Source organism: Stenella coeruleoalba (genome assembly GCF_951394435.1).
Source record: "Stenella coeruleoalba genome assembly, chromosome: 20".
Lineage (NCBI taxonomy): Eukaryota > Metazoa > Chordata > Mammalia > Artiodactyla > Delphinidae > Stenella > Stenella coeruleoalba.
In genome coordinates this window covers 49,989,892-50,009,075 of record NC_137166.1, presented here as the reverse complement: position 1 = coordinate 50,009,075, position 19,184 = coordinate 49,989,892, and the positions used below count along the sequence as shown (strand labels likewise).

General features: G+C 59.5%; 1 protein-coding gene across 3 annotated transcripts in view; it reads left to right on the top strand.

The window, feature by feature from the left end:
* The window catches only part of STRN4 (striatin 4), a 25,848-nt gene extending 6,664 nt beyond the window's left edge, over positions 1-19,184 (top strand). The window contains exons 2-18 of one of the 3 annotated variants that reach the window (XR_013825316.1): positions 580-683; positions 1,180-1,253; positions 2,200-2,278; positions 4,117-4,314; positions 6,315-6,456; positions 9,995-10,154; positions 10,741-10,854; positions 11,216-11,310; positions 13,150-13,325; positions 13,430-13,477; positions 13,839-13,960; positions 15,149-15,319; positions 15,473-15,613; positions 16,067-16,165; positions 16,345-16,431; positions 17,739-17,974; positions 18,229-19,181. Coding sequence is in view for 1 of the 3 variants with exons in the window: in XM_079907740.1 (XP_079763866.1) it covers positions 580-683; positions 1,180-1,253; positions 2,200-2,278; positions 4,117-4,314; positions 6,315-6,456; positions 9,995-10,154; positions 10,741-10,854; positions 11,195-11,310; positions 13,150-13,325; positions 13,430-13,477; positions 13,839-13,960; positions 15,149-15,319; positions 15,473-15,613; positions 16,067-16,165; positions 16,345-16,431; positions 17,739-17,908 (2,001 nt within the window). In the remaining 2 variants the exon portion in view is untranslated. Of the gene's footprint in view, positions 1-579; positions 684-1,179; positions 1,254-2,199; positions 2,279-4,116; positions 4,315-6,314; positions 6,457-9,994; positions 10,155-10,740; positions 10,855-11,194; positions 11,311-13,149; positions 13,326-13,429; positions 13,478-13,838; positions 13,961-15,148; positions 15,320-15,472; positions 15,614-16,066; positions 16,166-16,344; positions 16,432-17,738 lie in introns of all 3 variants that reach the window. The other 2 variants (XR_013825317.1, XM_079907740.1) reach the window with 2 other exon arrangements.

The following is a 19,184-nucleotide window of genomic DNA, read 5'->3' as shown; positions in this document are numbered from 1 at the left end:
GTTGGCAGGGGCCCTGGGTCGTGGCTGTGGCACGTCTCCCTCACTCTGGGCAGACTCCAGTGGAAAGGTTGGTCCCCACCGTGGGGGTCGGGTGGGGAAGCTTTCGCGCTGCAGCGGGAGCTGAGCCGAGCCGCCCACTCTTGTCCCTAAACGCCAGAAGTAGCTTCCCACGCCTCCCAGAGACAGATGCTCTGGTAGGAGTAGTGGCACACCACCTCCACCAGCAACCTTAGGGACAGCACCTGCCTGAGTGGGGAGAGGAGGCGCCCAGGGCTGTTAATACCTCCCTGGCCCACCTCCTCCCCAGAGGTGGGGACCAAGTTAGGCCCAGGCTGTCCCTATTTAATTTCAGGGGTCAAGGGCTTCTCTTCAGTTGTTTCATTGTGGGTGACATGGAGACAGATCCAGCCGCCCTTTCACTGCTCCATGGAACCCTGGCTCAGGGTCTTCACGCCTGAAGAAGTGGCTGCTGTGTGTTGCTGTGGGGGCAGGGCTGGAGCTGATTGTCCCTGAGTGAGTGACACATGTCAGTGAGCCTGAGCCCTGCTGCCTTCCTGTCTCCCTCTCTCCCCACCGCAGGCTCAGGTGGCCTTCCTCCAGGGAGAAAGGAAGGGGCAAGAGAATCTCAAGACAGACCTGGTGCGGCGGATCAAGATGTTAGAATATGCACTGAAGCAGGAAAGGTGAGCCCAGCTGTCCCCCGTCCTGCCTTCAGGGATCAAGCCTTTGGGGTCAAGCGTTCTCTTCCCCATCACCCAGTCCTGCATGGTTCCAGGAGAGGGCGACAGAACAGGAAATAGTGGGTGGGATTCGGGGTAAACAGCTGATAACAGTATTCATAATGGTGGTGGCCCGCTGCATGCCAAACACCATATATTCATTGTCTCGTTTATCCCTTCCAGTGGCCTAATGGGTACAGGTGAGGCTTCCGGAGGGTGAGGACTTCTTCAAGGACTCTGGAGCTGGGATAGCAACCCAGTTTGCCTGACTCCAAAGAGTGGGCTCTTCACAGTGCCATCCGTGATGCCTCCTCCGCCCGGGCTGCTTCATAATCGGGCAGCTCAGCTTCAGAGGGAGGAGAGCTGATTAGAGAGGATCTGGGATCTGGGATTCCTGAGGTGGGGGCTGGCCCTGTCTACTCTTCCGCGTCTCTCACTGGTTATTCGCTTGATCTTTTAGGGCCAAATATCATAAATTGAAATTCGGGACAGACCTGAACCAGGGGGAGAAGAAACCAGAACTGTCGGAACAAGGTACCCACCCCCGATCCTCCCCTCTTGCCCCCTCCCAACAAAACCGAATGTGACAGAGGAAAGCTGAGATGGGCCATGTCTCTCTCACTGTGCTCCACAGAAAGCAGGCTCGGCCGGGGTGGGGAGGGGTTGGGTCTCAGTGTCCCTCCCCCGTAGGCTGCTCTGCCAGGTCCTGTGCTGGGCGATCGGGGGAGTGGGGACAGGGGGTGAAGAAGGCTGGGAGTCCTGCCTGCTGTCCCTGTGTGAGGTAGACAGACACACAAGGCCCGACCGTCTGCGCTCCTGGAAGGAGGCATCAGTTCATCGTCAGGGAAGTAGGGAAGGCACTCCAGGTAGAGGGAGGAGTGTACTGGAGCACGGAGACCTGAAAGAGTGGTGTGTTCACGGGGTTGGGGCCTTCGAGGCCAGGCTGACAGTGATCATTGTTCTTCATGTCAGACTCCTCCGACCAGAGTGTGAGTTCCACCAGGGCAGGGGTTTTTGTCGACTGATGTAGTCCAGGCACCTAGCCGGGCACATAGTAGATGCCCGATAAATATTTGATGAATAAAACAAACATTGTCTCACTTAATCCTCAACAATCCCAAGAGATAGGTGCTGAGATTATTAACTTCGTTTCTCAGAAGAGGAAACTGAGGCTCAGGTAAACTAACCTGCTCAAGGCCACACAGCCGGGAAGCGGCAGAGCCAGGCTGGGACGCGGTCGAGTCGGCCCGTTCACTCAGAACTGAGCCCATTTCCCGTGTGGGAAAATAACATAAGTAGAGTCTGAGGATAGTCTGGGAATGGTTGGGGAAGTGACCCAGAGACTAGAGAGGAGGAGCACAGGGGCAGAGGGAGGCTTCAGACGCTCTCAGGAAGGGGCTCCAAGGACGATGGAGGAGGTGATGGGTGTGTGGTGGTGCCCTGACCAAGACAGCCCACCTCCCTTCTCTCCACCCTCCAGTCTCCAATGGCCCGGTGGAATCGGTCACCCTGGAGAACAGCCCGCTGGTGTGGAAAGAGGGGCGGCAGCTTCTCCGACAGTGAGTGTGTGGAGGGCAGGGTGGAGGCTGGGGGGCGAGAACACATGTTTGGCTTGGGAGATAAGCCCGAAGACTCCACAGTCCTTCCTGTCCCCCTGGGGACCCTGAGCTGTCAGGATCCCTGCTGGCCACAGCTGTCACCCCGTCGGGGAGAGCAAGGGAAGACTCCCTGCAGGAGGCACGTGTGGAAAGCGACCCCAAGTGCCTCTGTGCCTTGGGTAATGTTAAATTGTTTTTTATTAAAGAGATGTGTGTGTTTTAGAAAACTAGGGAAACATAGGGAAACAGAAAGAAAAGGATAAAAATCACTCATAATTCCACCACCCAAGGAATTTCATGCCCCTGTAAACATTTTGGCACATATGCTTTCTCTTCCGTGGATATGTATTTGTGCCTGTGTGTGTGTGTGTGTGTGTGTGTGTGTGTGTTTTATAAAAGCCGGGGCTCCCCCTTCGCAGTGTTTCATAATGCATTGCTTTTGCTAAGCGTTGTGAACATCTTCCCACTAAATTACTTACGTTGCATCATTTCAAGATCTATATAGTAGTCTGTCACGTGGATAATCATGACTTCCTATGGCCAGTCTCTTCTTGTGTATTTCGTTGAAGGTGTTTTTTTCAGTAGACAGTGTGACAAACACCAGGAAGTTATTTGTCCATATCCTTGATTTCCTTAAGCTGAATATCTGGGAGTGCAATTGCTAGCTTAAAGGGTGTGCAAACAGTGACAACAGAAAGATCATCACAGGCGACGCTTGCCAGGGACCTGTTATGAGCCTGACACCGCGCTAAACGCTTTGCACCCAAGGATTCCTCACATAAACCCCCGTGTAGTGTAACTGCTAGCATTCCCCTCATTTTCACAGATGAAAAAACCAAGGGGCAGAGACGGTATCTGTTTATGGAAGGTCACAGCTAATCAGCAGAGGGTCTGAGGTGTGATCTCGGGCAGCCTGTCCCCAGAGCCCAACTCCTTCCGCACCACACTTTCCTGCCCCTCCACTGGTGGGGAGGGGAAGCGTTGGACACACACAGGCACCCGAGATGAGATAGCAGGCCAGACAGCAGGCTGAGGCAGGCGCTGTCTGATGTTCCCAAAGGGACAGGGTCAGGCTCAACAGAAGAGGCTCTGGAGGCGCCTCCTGAGGACCAGCATGGGACTCTTTGTCTCCAGTCTTTTGAAGCCACAGATATTTTCAGCTTTTAGACCAGTCCCAGCTGGCTTCAGTTCTCGTAATTGCAGAAGTGATAAATGCTCATTCACAGAAGTGAGTAGAGTAAATGCCAGAAGTTCCTATTAATATCCCCAATCTCGCTCTCCAGAGGCCACTGCTCTTCAGTTTAGTGTGTCTCTCTCTAGGCCTAGCGAGGGGCGTGATGAAATGTGTGTGTGTGTGGTCTATACTTCCATGCACGTTCTTTTTTTCCCACAAACACTTGAATTGTGAGGAACACCTAACTTACAGTTTTTGTTGCACTGTTCATCATGGCCTCTTTCCTTGGCACTCTGCTCTGTTTATCTTGTGCATAGTGTCCCAGCAGTCATTTGCTCCCACAGTCCTCAGCAGCGGACGTGTAGTTTGGCCCCTGCGTTTTGGTTCACCCATATGTGCAGTGTCTCCGCGAGCATCTGTGACAGCACAGTGCCCGTGTACAAAGGCTTCCACTGGAAATAGTCTCAAAGGGGAAATGGTAAGGTCAGGGGTATGCTTCTTTGAAATTTTGATGTATAGTCTGAAGTTGCTCCTCCAAAAAGCCTGGCCTAATTTGCATCGGCCCCCCGCAGCGTATGAAGAAGCCACAAGGCTCCTGACCCGCCCTGGTTCTGCCTCCCCGCAGGTACCTGGAAGAGGTGGGCTACACCGACACCATCCTGGACATGCGGTCCAAGCGCGTGCGCTCTTTGCTGGGCCGCTCGTTGGAGCTCAACGGGGCCATGGAGCCCAGCGAAGGGGGCCCCAGGGCCACGCCGGGCCCCGGGGGACTCAGCGGCGGCGAGTCGCTGCTGGTGAAACAGATCGAGGAGCAGATCAAGAGGTGAGCCCTTGGGTCTGGCGGGTGCATCCCTGTGTGCCTTCTGCATCCTGAGGAAGTCCGCCATGCTCTGGGGGCCGCTTCCTTCCTGGAGTGTATCGTGGGCTCCTCTGTCCCTTCCTTGTGCGGTGTCCAGGCTCTGTCTTGGGTTCCCCTGGGTTCCCCTCCCCTGGCGTTGCCTTGCTGCTGTTGTGCATCACAGCTCCCGCTGGCCCGGCCCCGCCGAGGCTCAGGCCTGTGTGCTCCCCAGGAAACACCGAGCCCCTGCTGAAGGCAGCCCCTGGGCCGCATGCCAGGACCGGGGGGTGAGGGGGGCACAACATGCGGTCTCTGCCCCCAGGGAGCTCTCATTCGTTCATTCTCTCATCAGTAATTGTAATTTGTCAAAATAAATAACTTAATGGGTGGTGACGTGAGGTGCTATGTAAAAGGCAGTGAGAAAGTGATGGGAGAAGTAGTACTGCTTCGGATGGGGTGACATTTGGGAAGAGAACTGCGTGGAGTGGAGGCTAAGCCACCCAAGCAGCTGGAATGAGAATGTTCTAGGCAGAGGGAACAGCAAGTGTAAAGGTTCCGGGATGGGAAGGGCCTGGAACGTTCGGGAGCAGCCACAGAGGCTGGTGTGGCTGCAGTGGCGTGAGCACGTGGGGGCTGTGGTCTGCGGTGCGCTGAGATCTCAGGAGTCAGATCAGAAGGAGCTTGGAGGCTGGGGTTGTGGGAAGCCAGTGGTTTCGAGCAGGGGTGTGACATCATCTGATATACTTGGTCTGCTTGGAGACGGAGAGGCTGACGGAGGGTCGGGCTGGGAGCCGGGAGGCCGGGTAGGAGATTCCTGCAGATGTCCAGGTAAGAAATGATGGACATCAGTAGTGGAGGGGTGAGAAGGGGTCCGCTTCTCGGTGGGTTTTTAGGCTGAGCCGACACTATTTAAAGGACTGCCTGTGGGGGGAGAGGAAAAGAAATTAGGGGTGACTGAAGGGTGTGGTCTGAGAGCTGGGAGCAGTGCTGACCCAGATGGAGGAGACAAAGGGTGGGAGGGCTTCAAGGGGGCCGTTCAGGACGAGTGGAGTTTGAGGTGCCTGTTTGACCCCCAGCACGAGGGGTGGGGGCGCTTGACTCCTAAACGTACCTCCAGTTCACCAGCACACGGGTGGGTTTGGAAGCCACGGGACTCGGCGGTCACTGAGGCAGAGGGTGTCGATGGTGCCGAGAGGAGGTCCGAGGACCGAGCCCTGGGGGCGGTCCAGCAGAGGAGGCCAGGCCGAGGCAGCTAGTGAGCGGGAGGAGAGCCTGGGCGCAGCGTCCCGGCGGAGTGGCAGCCGTCCACCCGGGCAGTTGACAAGAACTCTCTGGGGCATCAGTCCAGTGGCAGAAAAGGAGGCTGTTGGCATTTATCTGAACTTCAAATTCTACCCTCCTTTCTGCCCTGGAGTCAGGTTTGGAAAATAACCTCCTTCACTAAAACTTGTCATCCCGACGGAGCCGTTAAACAGCGGGCCGGGGTGGACAGGGGAGCGCCGTCTGTCAGTGGGGAGAGTGCAGGCTGTGAGGGGCCCGAGTGGCCGTGGAGTGGCCGGTTCCTCTTTCTTGCTGGGTCTGTCCCCGCCACTCACCTGCTCTGTGCTCGCCGTTGGAGCGGCCGTGGGAACGGGAGCTGCTGAGTCAGTGGCGCTTGGTTGTCCAGCCCTCCTTCTGACTCAGCATATGCCAGGGCCGTGCCGTCAGGGTTGGGGGCTAGTCTGGGACTCAGGGAGGGTCAGAGCTCAGTGCGGGGTTGGGCCTGGTCTGTGGTCCCAGTGAGGGTTCCAGCTGGGGTGTGTCAGGCAGAGGCTGGGCTTGAAGCCCTGCGTGTGATCAGAGTCAAGGTTCCTCTGGGGTCAGGGTGGGCTTGGCACTCCTGAGAGCCAGGTCCAGGCTCTGGCCCCCGAGCCTCGGCGCTCTCCCATCTGAGCTTTGTCGCCTGGCAAGACTAATGCCCCCTCTGCCCCCCCTGTCGTGGGCAGGAATGCGGCCGGCAAAGACGGCAAAGAGCGCTTGGGTGGCTCAGTGCTGGAGCAGATTCCCTTCCTGCAGAGCTGCGAGGATGAGGACAGCGATGAGGACGATGAGCTGGACAGCGTGCAGCACAAGAAGCAGCGCGTGAAGGTGAGCACGGGAGCTCAAGGGGCGCCCCTCCCCCTTTCTGCAAGGGGGCCCTTGCTGTGTGTGCAGAGCAGAGCGCCTCTGTGAGTGCTCTGGGGCTGCCTCTGAGGACTGGTCTGTGTCCTGATCATGTCGCTTCCCTGGGTCCCCATCTCCTGTCCCGCCGTGCCATTGCCTCAGGTACCTTGGGAGGTGCCTAGGTCTGTTCTATCAGGGCCGGCCCCTTCTCCACCTGCACTTCCGTCATTCTCTCCCTCCTCCTTCCTTGGGCTCAGATGTTCCCGAGAGGCCTTTCCTGAGTCTCCAGGTTAGGCCAGCTCTGAGACGCCCTCTCTTCTGTGCTCTCCTTCTGGCCAGCCTGGCCACAGTCGGACTTAGAAATGTTTTGGTGTGACTCTGCCTCTGTCTCCTGCAGTAGATTGTGCGCTCCACAAGGCAGGGACTGTGTGAGTCTTTTACTGTTCCCTCCCCAGCACCCTGAGGGAATGTGGCCAGGCCCAGGGCTCAGCCTGGAGCCAGGTCGGGGGACTCCAGGGGGGACTTCATAGGATGTGAGTGTCCAGTCTGCTGTTGGTGGCAGGACCGAGGCCCAGGGACACTGCCCGCAAGGTAGAGTCCACGTCTCAGCTTGGCCTGGAGATACAGCTCCCACCGCATTTCCCCCCACTCCTTAACTGCCAGAGCCCCATGCTCCCGCCATCCTGACGGTGCCGTCCTTACACGGGGCCGGCTCTCATCTGTCCAGTAGACATCCATGTGGGCCTCCACGGGCCAAGCTCTGTGCTGGCCGTGAGAACATGGAGACGCCGAGGTCCGGTCCCGGCGTGGAGGAGCTTGGGGCCAGTGCGGGCTTCTAGGTAGTCACAGGCAGAGGGACGTGCCACAGTGGATGCAGGGACACGTGCCCAGGAAGGGGAGCCTGTGGGAGACGGCCTCAGGGGCTTGCCTTGACCCGGCCTTCCCACCCGAGCTCTAGCCCTCCCTCCTCAGACTCACCTCAGACACCCCCCTCCTCCAGGAATCCTTGTCTGACTCGCCCTTGCTCCCCTTCCCCCCACAGGGTCAGGAGGCTCTTGTGGGCTCCCCCGTCCTGACCGGGACCATTCTGGGTCCTCCCTGTCTGGTGTCAGGTCTGTTCTGGCCTCAGCTCTATGTCCAGTGTCCCCGGCGTGGCTCAGCGCAGGGTCCCGCGCAGGTCAGGCACTCAGTGAACGCACTGAGGGGAATGGAATGCACAGAGCCGGCACACTGGTACTGGGGTTGCAGGAGAAGCAGGGTGTCACTGAGTCCGGGGTCTCTAAGCTTCTCCCCTGGTCCAGAACGCCTAGTCCCTCCTGCCCCCTGTTGGGATTTTCACTCCTTTTGCAGGTCTCGCCTCAGCCTCCTCTGGGAAACCTTCCCACTCCTCTCCGCTCCTCCCATCAGAAATGATCGCGTATTCCCTTCAGCCTTTGCGTCAGTCACCGCATCTGTCCCACATGCCCTGTCAGGTGGCTCATTATGTAGGGGTCCCATGCTTCCCCAAGCCCTCTGTCTCCACACAGCAGACCTTCAGTGACCAGACCCTGATTCAGAAGACCTGTCTGTGACTCCCAGAGTGGCCGTGGCCTGGCTCTGTAACTGCGGGCGCATGATTCTCTGTCTTGGCTTCAGTCTCAGGGACTAATAGTCCCTGTCGGGCTTCCCTGGTGGCGCAGTGGTTGAGAGTCTGCCTGCCGATGCAGGGGACACGGGTTCGTGCCCCGGTCTGGGAGGATCCCACATGCCGTGGAGTGGCTGGGCCCGTGAGCCATGGCCGCTGAGCCTGCGCGTCCGGAGCCTGTGCTCCGCAACGGGAGAGGCCACAACAGTGAGAGGCCCGCGTACCGCAAAAAAAAAAAAAAAATTAGTACCTGTCTCTGGTTTGTGGAATTAGTTAAAATGAGTTTATGCGTACAAAGCCCTTGGCTGCACGGTGGCTGCCAGGCCAGGTGCTCGGCGGCAGCAGTATTAGCAGTGCTTGGCAGGGGCCTGGCACTAACAGTCCCAGGCAGTGATGGCAGGATGTAACTGCATAGGGCCCTTCTCGTGGACTGACCCCTGCCATTATCTCTCTGGGCAGGCTGTCTGAACCTTGACCCTGGGTCTTCTCCCAGGACGGAAGAGGAAGGCACTCACGTCCCATCCCCCTCCTCCCACACAGGCCAGAGGCTGGCCCTCCACGATGCCTGAGCCTGAGCATAGCTGCTCCAAATTCATCCCCTCCAGACCCAGCTCAGAATGCTGAGCCTCTGGGAGGAGGGGCATCAGCCTTGCCCTCGAGGAATTCACAGTCTGACTGAGGCTGGGCCCAGGCAGGGAACACTTAAGAGGGAGAAGCCTTCCTGGAAGAGGTGGTGTTCGGAACCAGTGGTCTCCGAAGCACTTAAAGCAGAACTCGGATTCAAAACTGTATTTGAAAATTCTGAAACTCCCTTAAGCCATTTAAGTGCAGCCTTTGAAGTGCCAAGTACACAGCTCCCGGCTGGCACTTTATGTGAAACACGGTGATGCTTACGCCACAAGAGGGTAAAGAATCATACGCAAGATGCCACTTCGTGAGGCTGCATCTCGGAGTGTCCGTGTGGGGAGACAGGTGTGGTGCTGCTCCTAAGTTCACAAGCCTGGGGTTTGGTCCAAGCTTGTGAATTGAGGAGAACAGGATGATTTGGTTCTTGCTCCTGGTTAAGACCGACTGTGGGAAATAGCAAACTTAGTGTTCACTCGCCCAGCGTTCTTTCTCAAAATGGAGGATTTGGGGTGTTTTCTCTCATTCTAAAAGTAGCTCCTGCTTGTTATGTAAGAAAACAAAAATTCAGCCAGTGTAGAAAATTATAAGGAAGACTCGGAGAACCTCAGGTAACCTCGCACCCCAGAGCCGTCTTAGTGTATAAGGAATGGCTTGAGCTGGTGACCTGGGCAAGGGGCTTCACTCTGCTCGGTCTCAGTTTTCCTTATCTGTGATATGGGGATAGTAATTACAATAGTAATTATTCATGGGGCTGTGAAATCATATATGTGAAGCTTATTCAGTGCACTGAGTAACCCAGAGAGGCTGGCCCAGTAAGTGTTCATTATTATTACTATTGTACCCGTGGATCTGTTCTCACTTTGATTGAGCGCCTCCTTCCACTCACACCCATAGAAACACATATATCTTCCCTCGCCCCCGAAACAGGCTGTCATATTATCCGACGTTTTTTCATGAGAAGTACTGTGCTGGGGGGCGGGGCATGGGGGAGCAGGAACAGCCTGAGTGAAGGCCAGGAGGGGGGCCCTGTGTGGGGATCACTGCTGGAGGCAGCAGGAGCGGAAGGGGTCTCCAGAGCCAGGCTGGGGGAGCAGCTCCTCCAGTGAGGAGCAGCCCTGAATGCTCCCAGCAGGGGGAGCACGGCATCAAAGTGTGGGGCTGGGGCGGACCCTGCGGGCCGAGGCCAGGAGCCTTGGTTTCTCTGTTCCTGGAGACTGGGTGGGCTTGGGCCCATGCAGGAGCCCCTGACCCCTGGTTGTCTCCATGTCCCAGCTGCCATCCAAGGCCCTGGTTCCTGAAATGGAGGATGAAGACGAGGAAGATGACTCAGAGGATGCCATCAACGAATTTGATTTCCTGGGCTCAGGAGAGGACGGAGAGGGCTCTCCAGACCCCCGGCGATGCGCCGGAGAGGGGACCCACCATGAACTGGGTGAGTTGGGGGTTTTCTGGCCCACCTTCCTCACTGCGGGCACACACAGCCGCCTGCAGCTGCTTCCTGCCCCAGGGTCTCCACCGGACGGATACACTTCCTGAGAGGAGGGTGGCCAAGGAGAGCGGGAGGCCTGCACCACGATGGCCAGGCCTTCACTCCTTCCCTGGAAAACCCCTGTGGGGACACAGGCAGGCCCGGCTCTTCCTGCAGCAGGGCCTCCAGTCCTCCACTCGAGCAGCCAGTTGTTGGCGGACCTCGGAGGGGGCGGGGTGGACAGGATGCAGACCCGGAGTGGAGAAGGCAGACGGGGCAGTGCAGCTGCTGCTTCCTGTCCTGTGACTCCCGGCTGCGCGGCCCTCGGGGGTCATGTAGGATGGCTGGGGACTGAGGCCCCAGCAAGGGCAGCCCATTGAGGGTCCCATCTCAGTCTGTCTCCTCTGCCTGTCCGCCATCCCCACCCGGAGCCCAGGGCTTTCCGGCCTCCCCACAGCTGCAGGAGAGCTCTCGGTGGTGGGGAAGGCATCGCCTGCACGTGGCTGAGTGAACCAGTCAGTAACTCCTGCCCTGTGCCTTGTCCCTGCAGAAACCCGGCGGGTCAAACTCCAGGGAATTTTGGCCGACCTTCGGGATGTGGATGGGCTGCCACCCAAAGTGACCGGCCCACCTCCCGGCACACCCCAGCCCCGGCCCCACGAAGGTAAGAGGCCCCTCCACCCTGGCCTAGTCCTGAGGGCCCACGGCAGAGGGAGGCTGCAGAGCTAAGCCCAGGGCTTCTGTGTCCTCAGGGTCGAGGCCCAGCCTCTAGTCTGCAGCCTCCCTGTCCCAAAAGTTCGTCTGTCTGTCTCTGTCTCCCTCTCTTTTTGTCTGTCCTGCCCTGTCTGTCTGTCTCTCCCTGTCTCTTTCTTTCCAGCTGTGATTCTTGATCTTGTCCTCTCCCTGTCTCTCTTTCTCACTCCTTATCTCTCTCTCTGCCTCTCTCTGTCTTTCTCTCTTTCTCCTTGCCCCTCTCTGCACCCTCCCTCCCCTCCCCCTACCAGGTTCCTTTGGCTTCTCCTCAGACGTTTTCATCATGGACACTATCGGGGGCGGGGAGGTGAGCCTGGGGGACTTGGCAGATCTCACCGTCACCAACGACAACGACCTCAGCTGTGATGTAAGTTTTCAGGGTGCCCACCCCCCACAGGCCCCCACGGGGCGTCGGTCGACGCAGTGCCGGGACTGGCTGAGCTCTGACCGTGTGCCCGACCTGTGCCCAGCCCCTCACACACGAGGACGATGTGAGCTCACTCGCCAGCTCCCTGTTTCACAGAGGTGCCGACACAGACAGGCGGTGGGACTTGACTGGGGTCACCGAGGTTTCTGGCCTAAAAGGCTCTGGCGCCTATGTTTCAATCATGCTGCCAGGCTCCTTCTCCCGGCGCTGCTCCCTCGCACCCTGGGCTTCCGTGCACCTCAAGTCCAGGACCCACCGCAGACAGGAGGCAAGGGTGAAGGGGGTGCTGAGTCAAAATACAGCATTAGAGGAAGGGGGCTTTGGGCTGGCGGCAATTCGGGTAAGAAAGTCTGCGCAGGAGGTGAGAATTGAGCTGACTTTGGAAGGGAAGGTGACTTTAAGCCACAAAACAAAAAATCAGGCCGATCTGGTATGTTGGGCTGGAATGAAGGGAGACCTTAGGGCCAGTGTCCTGAGATCTGTGGCCGGGCCTCTGGCTATCTGGGCATCTCTGAAATGGGCGTGTGTGAGCAAGTTCCTGTAGCAGGACATTCACCACAGCTTCTAGCAAGATTTCAAGTGATCCCAGCAAGGGTAGGACACTGCTGTGGGGTGTTGGGAAGCGAGACTGGAGCGGAGGGTTTGAGCAGGGAGCACGCTGCAGGGCTCCTCTGCTCTCCCCGAGGTGAGACCCATCCCCACGGGGCAGCGTGCATGGGAGGGGGTAGACCCTCCGGCCTAAACCTCTGTGGCAGAAGTGGTGACCTTGGGGGACAGAGCCCAGATGAAGGGGTTCATCAGGGGTACACCTCATCTTGGGGCAGGGCACTGAGGCTTGACTGACAATCTGCTCGTCTCCTTTCCCGAGTGGCCCTCCCCAGGTACCCCACCTGGAGAGCGACACCATCGTCCGCCAGGACCTGTGGGGTGTCTCTGGGACTCTCCCTCAGAGGCTTATTGATTCGGCTTCCCAGTCTCTCCCCACTGTGTGCTTGTCCCCATCTCCACTCCGCAGCGTCTGGTCTGCCTCACGTCTCCCTGGGAGACTTCCCTCAGGACCTCTTCACCTCTCTCTCTACAGGCACTCTTGTCTTCCCGAGCCGAGCCCCCCCACGGGGCGGCCGGAAGAAGCTGTGTCATTTCCTTGCTGTAAACCCTTCTGTGGCTCCCCTGTTGCTTGGGATGAGCTGCACATTCCTGAGCGTGGGCCACTATTGTGGCTCTGGCCAGCCCTCCTGGCCTCATCTCCTGCCGCTCTCTCCCTTGCTTTCTGCATCCCAGTCCTCCTCTCAGGCTCAGGATCCGCCCTTGCTGCCTCTGCCTCAGGGACTTTGCACATGCAGTTTCCATCCTCTGTCCCCTCCCCTTCTCTGGCTACATCCTGATGGCTTGTCAGTTCCTCAGGAAAGCCTTACTGACCCCCCACAGAGGAGGACAGGCTGCCCCATACCTCCTCTCAGTGCATTTGTAATTCGTGGCACTGCTCGCAGTTCATAATCCTCTGCGCTGTGGAGACGATCTGATTGTCTCCCCCAGGCTCCCTCTGCATGGTGAGATCCCCAGGGTTTGGGCTCCCCTTTGCCTCCCCAGAAGCCAGCCCAGGCCCTGCACACTGCAGGCACTTGCTGAGTGAGTGAGGGGACACTGCGGGCAAGGAGGAAGTGGGAGAGGGCCGGGCTGGAGGCCAGTCTGTGAGGTGCCCCGTGTGGGGCTGGGGGTTGGTGTCTGCGGGACAGCTGAGATGGACGAGCAGACACTGAGGCAGCTCCCCCACCCCAGCTGTCTGACAGCAAGGATGCCTTTAAGAAGACCTGGAACCCCAAATTCACCCTCCGCTCCCACTACGACGGCATCCGCTCCCTGGCTTTCCATCACAGCCAGTCGGCTTTGCTCACTGCTTCCGAGGACGGCACGCTCAAGCTCTGGAACCTGCAGAAGGCGGTCACGGCCAAGAAGTGAGAGCAGCAGCCCCAGGGTGGGGGGTGGGGAGGGCACCTGGGCGCCGGGACAGGGTGATGAGGGGCTCCCAGCGACATCCAGCTCCTCTGTCTCCCCCCAGGAATGCTGCGCTAGACGTGGAACCTATCCATGCTTTCCGGGCTCACAGGTAGGGAAGTGCCCCCAAAGGCAGCCTGGCCCTTGGCCCGCCCACTGCTGTCCTGGGGGCTGAGGCAGGGTGGCAGGAGGGCTCGGAGTCCCGTGACCCTCTGCACACGCCCCACCTTGTTCCTGGCGCTCTGCAGACTTTCAGTGCCCCCGTAGCTGCTTCTCAGCACAGCCTTCGGAGGAGGAAACAGACACGGGGACTGGGACAGGCACCTTGCCTGGATGGTACCACCAGAGGTCCAGATGCTGGATTCCTTTTTGCCAGCCTTGAAAAATGCTAGTGGAGCACTTCAGGGTCCCGTGGGGGAGGGGGAGCCTGGAGTTTTTCATCTCCCCGCTTCACCCAACTTGGTATCCTCCAGGGGCCCCGTGTTGGCAGTAGCCATGGGCAGCCACAGTGAATACTGTTACAGCGGTGGGGCAGATGCCCGCATCCATAGCTGGAAGATTCCAGACCTCAACATGGACCCGTACGACGGTTACGGTGAGGACAGCTCCCTCCCCTGCCTTCCTTTCCCCCACCCCCCTGCCACCGGGGCCTCTTGGTTCCCGCAGCCCCCAGGCTTCACACTGGGTACTGGGGGTCGGCATTGCCAAGGGCTCCCGGTCTGGTGAAGCACGGGCCAGGGCGATTCAGCACGTGCCCGAGGGTGGGACAAGAAGAGGCAGCAGCGGGGGCGGTGGGGGAGCGTTTTGCAGAGGAGCTGATTGGGGTTGAGCTTTGGGGCCGGGGACCAGCCTGGGCGAAGGCGTGGTGGGCCTTGGCAGCCCTCTGTGCTCAGCTCTGCCCACGTCTGCGTGGTCAAGCGGAGGGAGCCAGCGACCAGCAGGTAGAGCAGGTGAGACGGAGACTCTAGCTGGGCCAGGCTGTAGGGAGTTTGGCTGTATCCTTGGGCCACCTTTAAGATTAAGTGGAGAAGTGACCAGACTGTCAACATCTGTTCCGTGTCCCTGCCCTCTGACGCCTCTTCTGATAACCCTTTTGATCGCACACGTGGCTCCGTACAACAGGCTGTCATGGCAGAGTTTAGAGGTCTGTGTCTCCTCTCAGAGAATGTATACTGTTTTCTGAAGAATGGTCTCACCCTTTCAGAGGTCAAGGGTCAGTCCCAGGCAGTATCTGCTCTAGGCTAAGCAAGTTGTCACACGTCGGCTGTCAGCAGGACCCAGCCAGAGCACCCTGTGTGGACTCGAGTGACCAGGGAGGCAATGGTGGGAACGACCAGAGGGTTTTGGAGAGACCGGACAAGGCCGTGCTCTTGGGCAGAAAACACCGCAGGGACCGAGGGTGGGGCTGACCCACAGGGGCCAGGCTGCAAAGGGTCCCAGGGCCACAGAGCCACCCTTGTCCCTCATCCCCTTAACTAAGTCCTAAAAGGTATCTCGAGCAGCGGCTTTGTGCCAGGCACTATCGCGGGCCTGCGGGGACAGCAGGGAACAAGGAAATCCCCACCTTCTGGAGCTTCCACTCTGCGGCGCCTTCAGGGCCCTGAAAGCTTCACAGAACAGCTAGCGGTCAGAGCAGGCGTGAGGATTTGGAGACGAAGCCAGACGAAAGGGCAGCTCGAGCTCAGTGCCTGCGTCTCGGCAGAACTGGTGCTCCAGGGCTGTCGCGGCTGGGGCCGGGGCCGGCGGCCCTGACGCAGCCCTTCTCTCCCTCTGGCGGGTCCAGACCCGAGCGTGTTGAGCCACGTCCTGGAGGGCCACAGGGATGCAGTGTGGGGCCTGGCCTTCAGTCCCACTTCCCAGCGCCTGGCCTCCTGCTCTGCCGACGGCACCGTCCGCATCTGGGACCCCAGCAGCAGCAGCCCAACCTGCCTCTGTACCTTCCCCACAGCGAGCGGTGAGTGGGGGGGACATGGGGGCATGCGGGACCCTGACAGGTGGCACAGGAGCCGTACAGACGGAGGCCCCCAGAGGAGGGTCGCCTCCTGTCCCCCCGTGCCCAGGGAAGAGCAGGGCCGTTAGGCAGCCTTCTCTCCCCCTCCGCCTTCAGATCATGGGACCCCCACCTCAGTGGCCTTCACCAGCACCGAGCCTGCCCACATTGTGGCCTCCTTCCGCTCTGGCGACACCGTCCTGTATGACCTGGAGGCTGGCAGTGCCCTCCTCACACTGGACTCCCGGGGAAACAGCGGTAAGGGAGGCCCCAGGAATGCCTCCAGGGCCCCAGTTTCTCCTGTGGCTTTGGTGACCTGCTGCCCAGTCAACGGAAAGTGGCTACCCTGCCCCCTTGGGGGTTCTGAGAGGGACGGAGATCAGGTCCCGGTCACTGCCATTATGGACGGCACAGTGTGCTCAGGAGGGCTGACTGGAGAGACATCACGAGGGACTCGCCCATGGGCCACTTGGTGGAGCAGAAGGACCGTCTTCGTGTTTGTCATCCCTCCTGCTCGCCCCGAGGCCATGCAGTGTCCATTGCACAGATGAAGCACGGGGCCCAGGAGGGAGCGGCCGGAGTGCCCGGCCCTGCTCGCTGTCTAAGCAGAGGATGGGCATGGGATGGTGGTTCTCCTCTTATCTTTGTCCCGGTCTCCCTGATTGCCTCCCACCCTTGACCTCTTTCCCTCTCCCTCGTTCTTCCTGTCAGGCCCAACCCAGATCAACCAGGTGGTGAGTCATCCAAGCCAGCCCCTCACCATCACCGCCCATGACGACAGAGGCATCCGCTTCCTGGACAACCGGACAGGTGAGGCCCAACCTTCCTGGCCCCCCTTCACGTGTGCTCAGGGGGAGCAGGGGTCGACCAGGCTCAGATGGCAGACCTCCTGGTGTCCACGTTGAAGGCTGTGTCCCTTCTAGCCCCTTCACCTTCCCAGGCAAGGCGCAGAGTGGAAAGTAACCTGCTGCCCACCTCTCTCCCTTCAGGGAGATCCGTGCACTCCATGGTTGCCCACCTGGATGCAGTCACCTGCCTAGCCGTGGACCCCAATGGCGTATTCCTGATGTCAGGAAGTAAGTCGGGAGCCTCCTGGCTCCTAAGGAGTGAGGGCGTGTGCCTCTCCTGGCAGGCTGGGGAGAGGAAGAGGAAGAGACCCAGGCTCTGGTCCCGAGGGAGTACTCCGGGGGGCTCCCTGAGGGTGGGGAGCTGATGGGAGTGCTGTCCGAGCAGGGGCCTGGAGCCCCTCTGTGGCTGGAATGGGGACAGCAAAGCACTGTGCACCGGAGCCCACTGTAGGCCCTCTTCCACATCATCTCATTGGATTTGAATGAGGTTGGTACTGTTATTCCCACTCCACGGATGTGGTGACTGGGGCTAGAGAAGTCATTTCACTTGGTCACAGCCCACAGGGTTGCAGGAATTGAAGTTCAGGTTTATCTGACTCTCGGTCCCCACGAGAAATTTTAGCATTTGGTGCACCTGCTGTCTGTGGATAAAGGCACTGAGCCCCAGTGAGTGTGGAGCTGCACCTCAATGGGATGGGCTGGGACTTGGGTGGATGGAGAAGGGGCTGAAGCTCCCCAGGGGGTGAAGGGTGTGCGCTGGCGGTTACAGAGGCCTGACCAGACCGAGCCTGCCCCGGGGTGTCAGCAAGCGAGTGCACACACAGGCGTGAGCAGTGGCAGTGGAGGGCGGGGGTGGCCCAGGACGGTGCTACAGCTGTCTCCAGGGAGGACGCCGGTTGAGGGAACAGTCAGTGAGATCAGGCCCAGGCAAAAATTCAGTACAGGGCCCAGGTCCCCCCACTGCAGCCCACCAGATCCTGGTAACGCCTAAGTCCGGCGGTCTCCCCGCAGTGGCTCATGGCCCCAAGGCCTGGCGCAGTCTACTTCCCCCCACCCCCCGCCTGCCTGCTCAGGCTGTCAGTCTTCAGGACCTGCCCCTGGCTGTCCCCGCTGCCTGGAAGGTTCTTCCCCCTGCCCTACCCCCTGGGCCACACGGTCCTCACACTGACTGACTTGTGCTCACAGCACTTGTGACCACCTGACCTCGTTTATCCTGTTCTCTTGTTTACTGTCTCACACACTGGGACGCAGCACCACAGGGGCAGGGAGATTTGCCTGTTTTGTTCACCACGCCCCCAAGTGCAGGACACAGTAGGTGCTCAGTGAACACTCGGTGCCTAGATGGCTGGATGATAGGCTGGTCAGAAGGGCAGTCCTTCACGCTGGGCATCTGGAGGCAACTGGGCAGAGGAGCGAGCCCCACCCAACTCCCAGGCCTTCGGATGAGGCCAGGTTCGGGGAGCAGGTCTGGGCAAGGAGGCAGGGGGACCCGGAGCTGCTGGGTGATGGCCACGACTGCTCCCACATCTGCACAGGCCACGACTGCTCCCTGCGTCTGTGGAGCCTGGACAATAAGACATGCGTTCAGGAGATCACGGCCCACCGCAAGAAGCACGAGGAGGCCATCCATGCTGTCGCCTGCCACCCCAGCAAGGCCCTCATCGCCAGCGCGGGCGCCGACGCCCTGGCCAAGGTCTTCGTATGATGCCCACCTGGCCCCGCCCAGGCCGCCACGCTGGCTGGGGAGCGGGGCTGGGCAGGTGGGACTGAGGTGAGGGGCCAGATGGGAGGGAGGCTTGGCTTGGGAGGGCAGAAGCCCCCTGCATCCTCACCCCCGATGGGGCCCTCACAAACACCCCTTCGCCTGGCATTTCCAGAGGGTGCCAAGACCCGAAATCCTAGTCAGGATGCCCTGTGAGAATTGCCAAGGTAGCCCCTGGGCATTCAGAGGAGGGGCTGGAGCTGCCTGGCCTCTTGCACCCTGGAGGTCGTGGTCCAGTCTCCCCTCCCTTCTGCCCCCCATAGGTGACTCCAGCCTTGGTCTGTAGGCCCCAAGGCCTGGCTTCTTCCTGCCTGCCTTGGAGCCTGGTGGTGCTAACTGGCCCTTTCCCCAGGAGGCCCTCCCCTCGGCCCGTCCTTCCCCCGGGCATCCCGCCGGGGCGTGGCCTCCTTCAGGAATCGCCCTCCAGGATGGTCTCTGGGAATTTTCTCTTCACCCTGACACCCACTCCAGGTCTCTGAGCTGCCTTCTCAGGGGCTGTACAGCCAGGGCTGGGTGTCCTTAGGGATTAGCTTTTCCAAGACGCCAGAAGGTGCCAGGTTCTCTCTTTGAACCCCTGACCCCTCCTTTCCACCTCCCTGGATCCGGGTGGGAGCTGTGCCGGGAGGAGCCCCCAGTGCCCCTGCTCTGGGTCTGCCGGGGCCCTGGAGCCAGCTGCAGGCTGGGCTGTCCTCTGTGGAGGTGCGGGCCTGGCCCGCCCCGGAGCGCGCCCAGTGAACCCCCTCCCCTCCAGTTCCTCAGCACAGCTTTCCAGACACTACCCGACGCCGCCAGGGCCAGTAACTGCCTGGGGAGCTGGTGATGCCCTCGGGGGAGGTGCCCGCCCCTACCTCCCCCCAACACTCCTCCAAGGGCAGCCCCCCAAACCCCCGTGGGGTCACCCATGGGGAGAGGTGGCCTTCTCTTGCCCCTCTGTGGCGCATGGAGGGTGGAGTGGGGTCCCTCGGGTCCCCCGTAACTCCCTGTATATCTGTATAAATAAATGGGATTTTAATGGAGCCCCACCCCCACCCATGTTGTTATCACTGTGTGATAGTCTGTCCGTCTCCTCTCCTGACCCTCCACTCTCTTCCTCTATTTATTTCACTCTGGTTTTTGGGTTCCACCCTGTGCCCTCAGGCCCCCTTCCAGGTTCCTGTTTATAAGCCCCATCCCCTCTGCCCTGGTCTTGCCTGTGAACCTTGTCTCAATAAACCCTTTG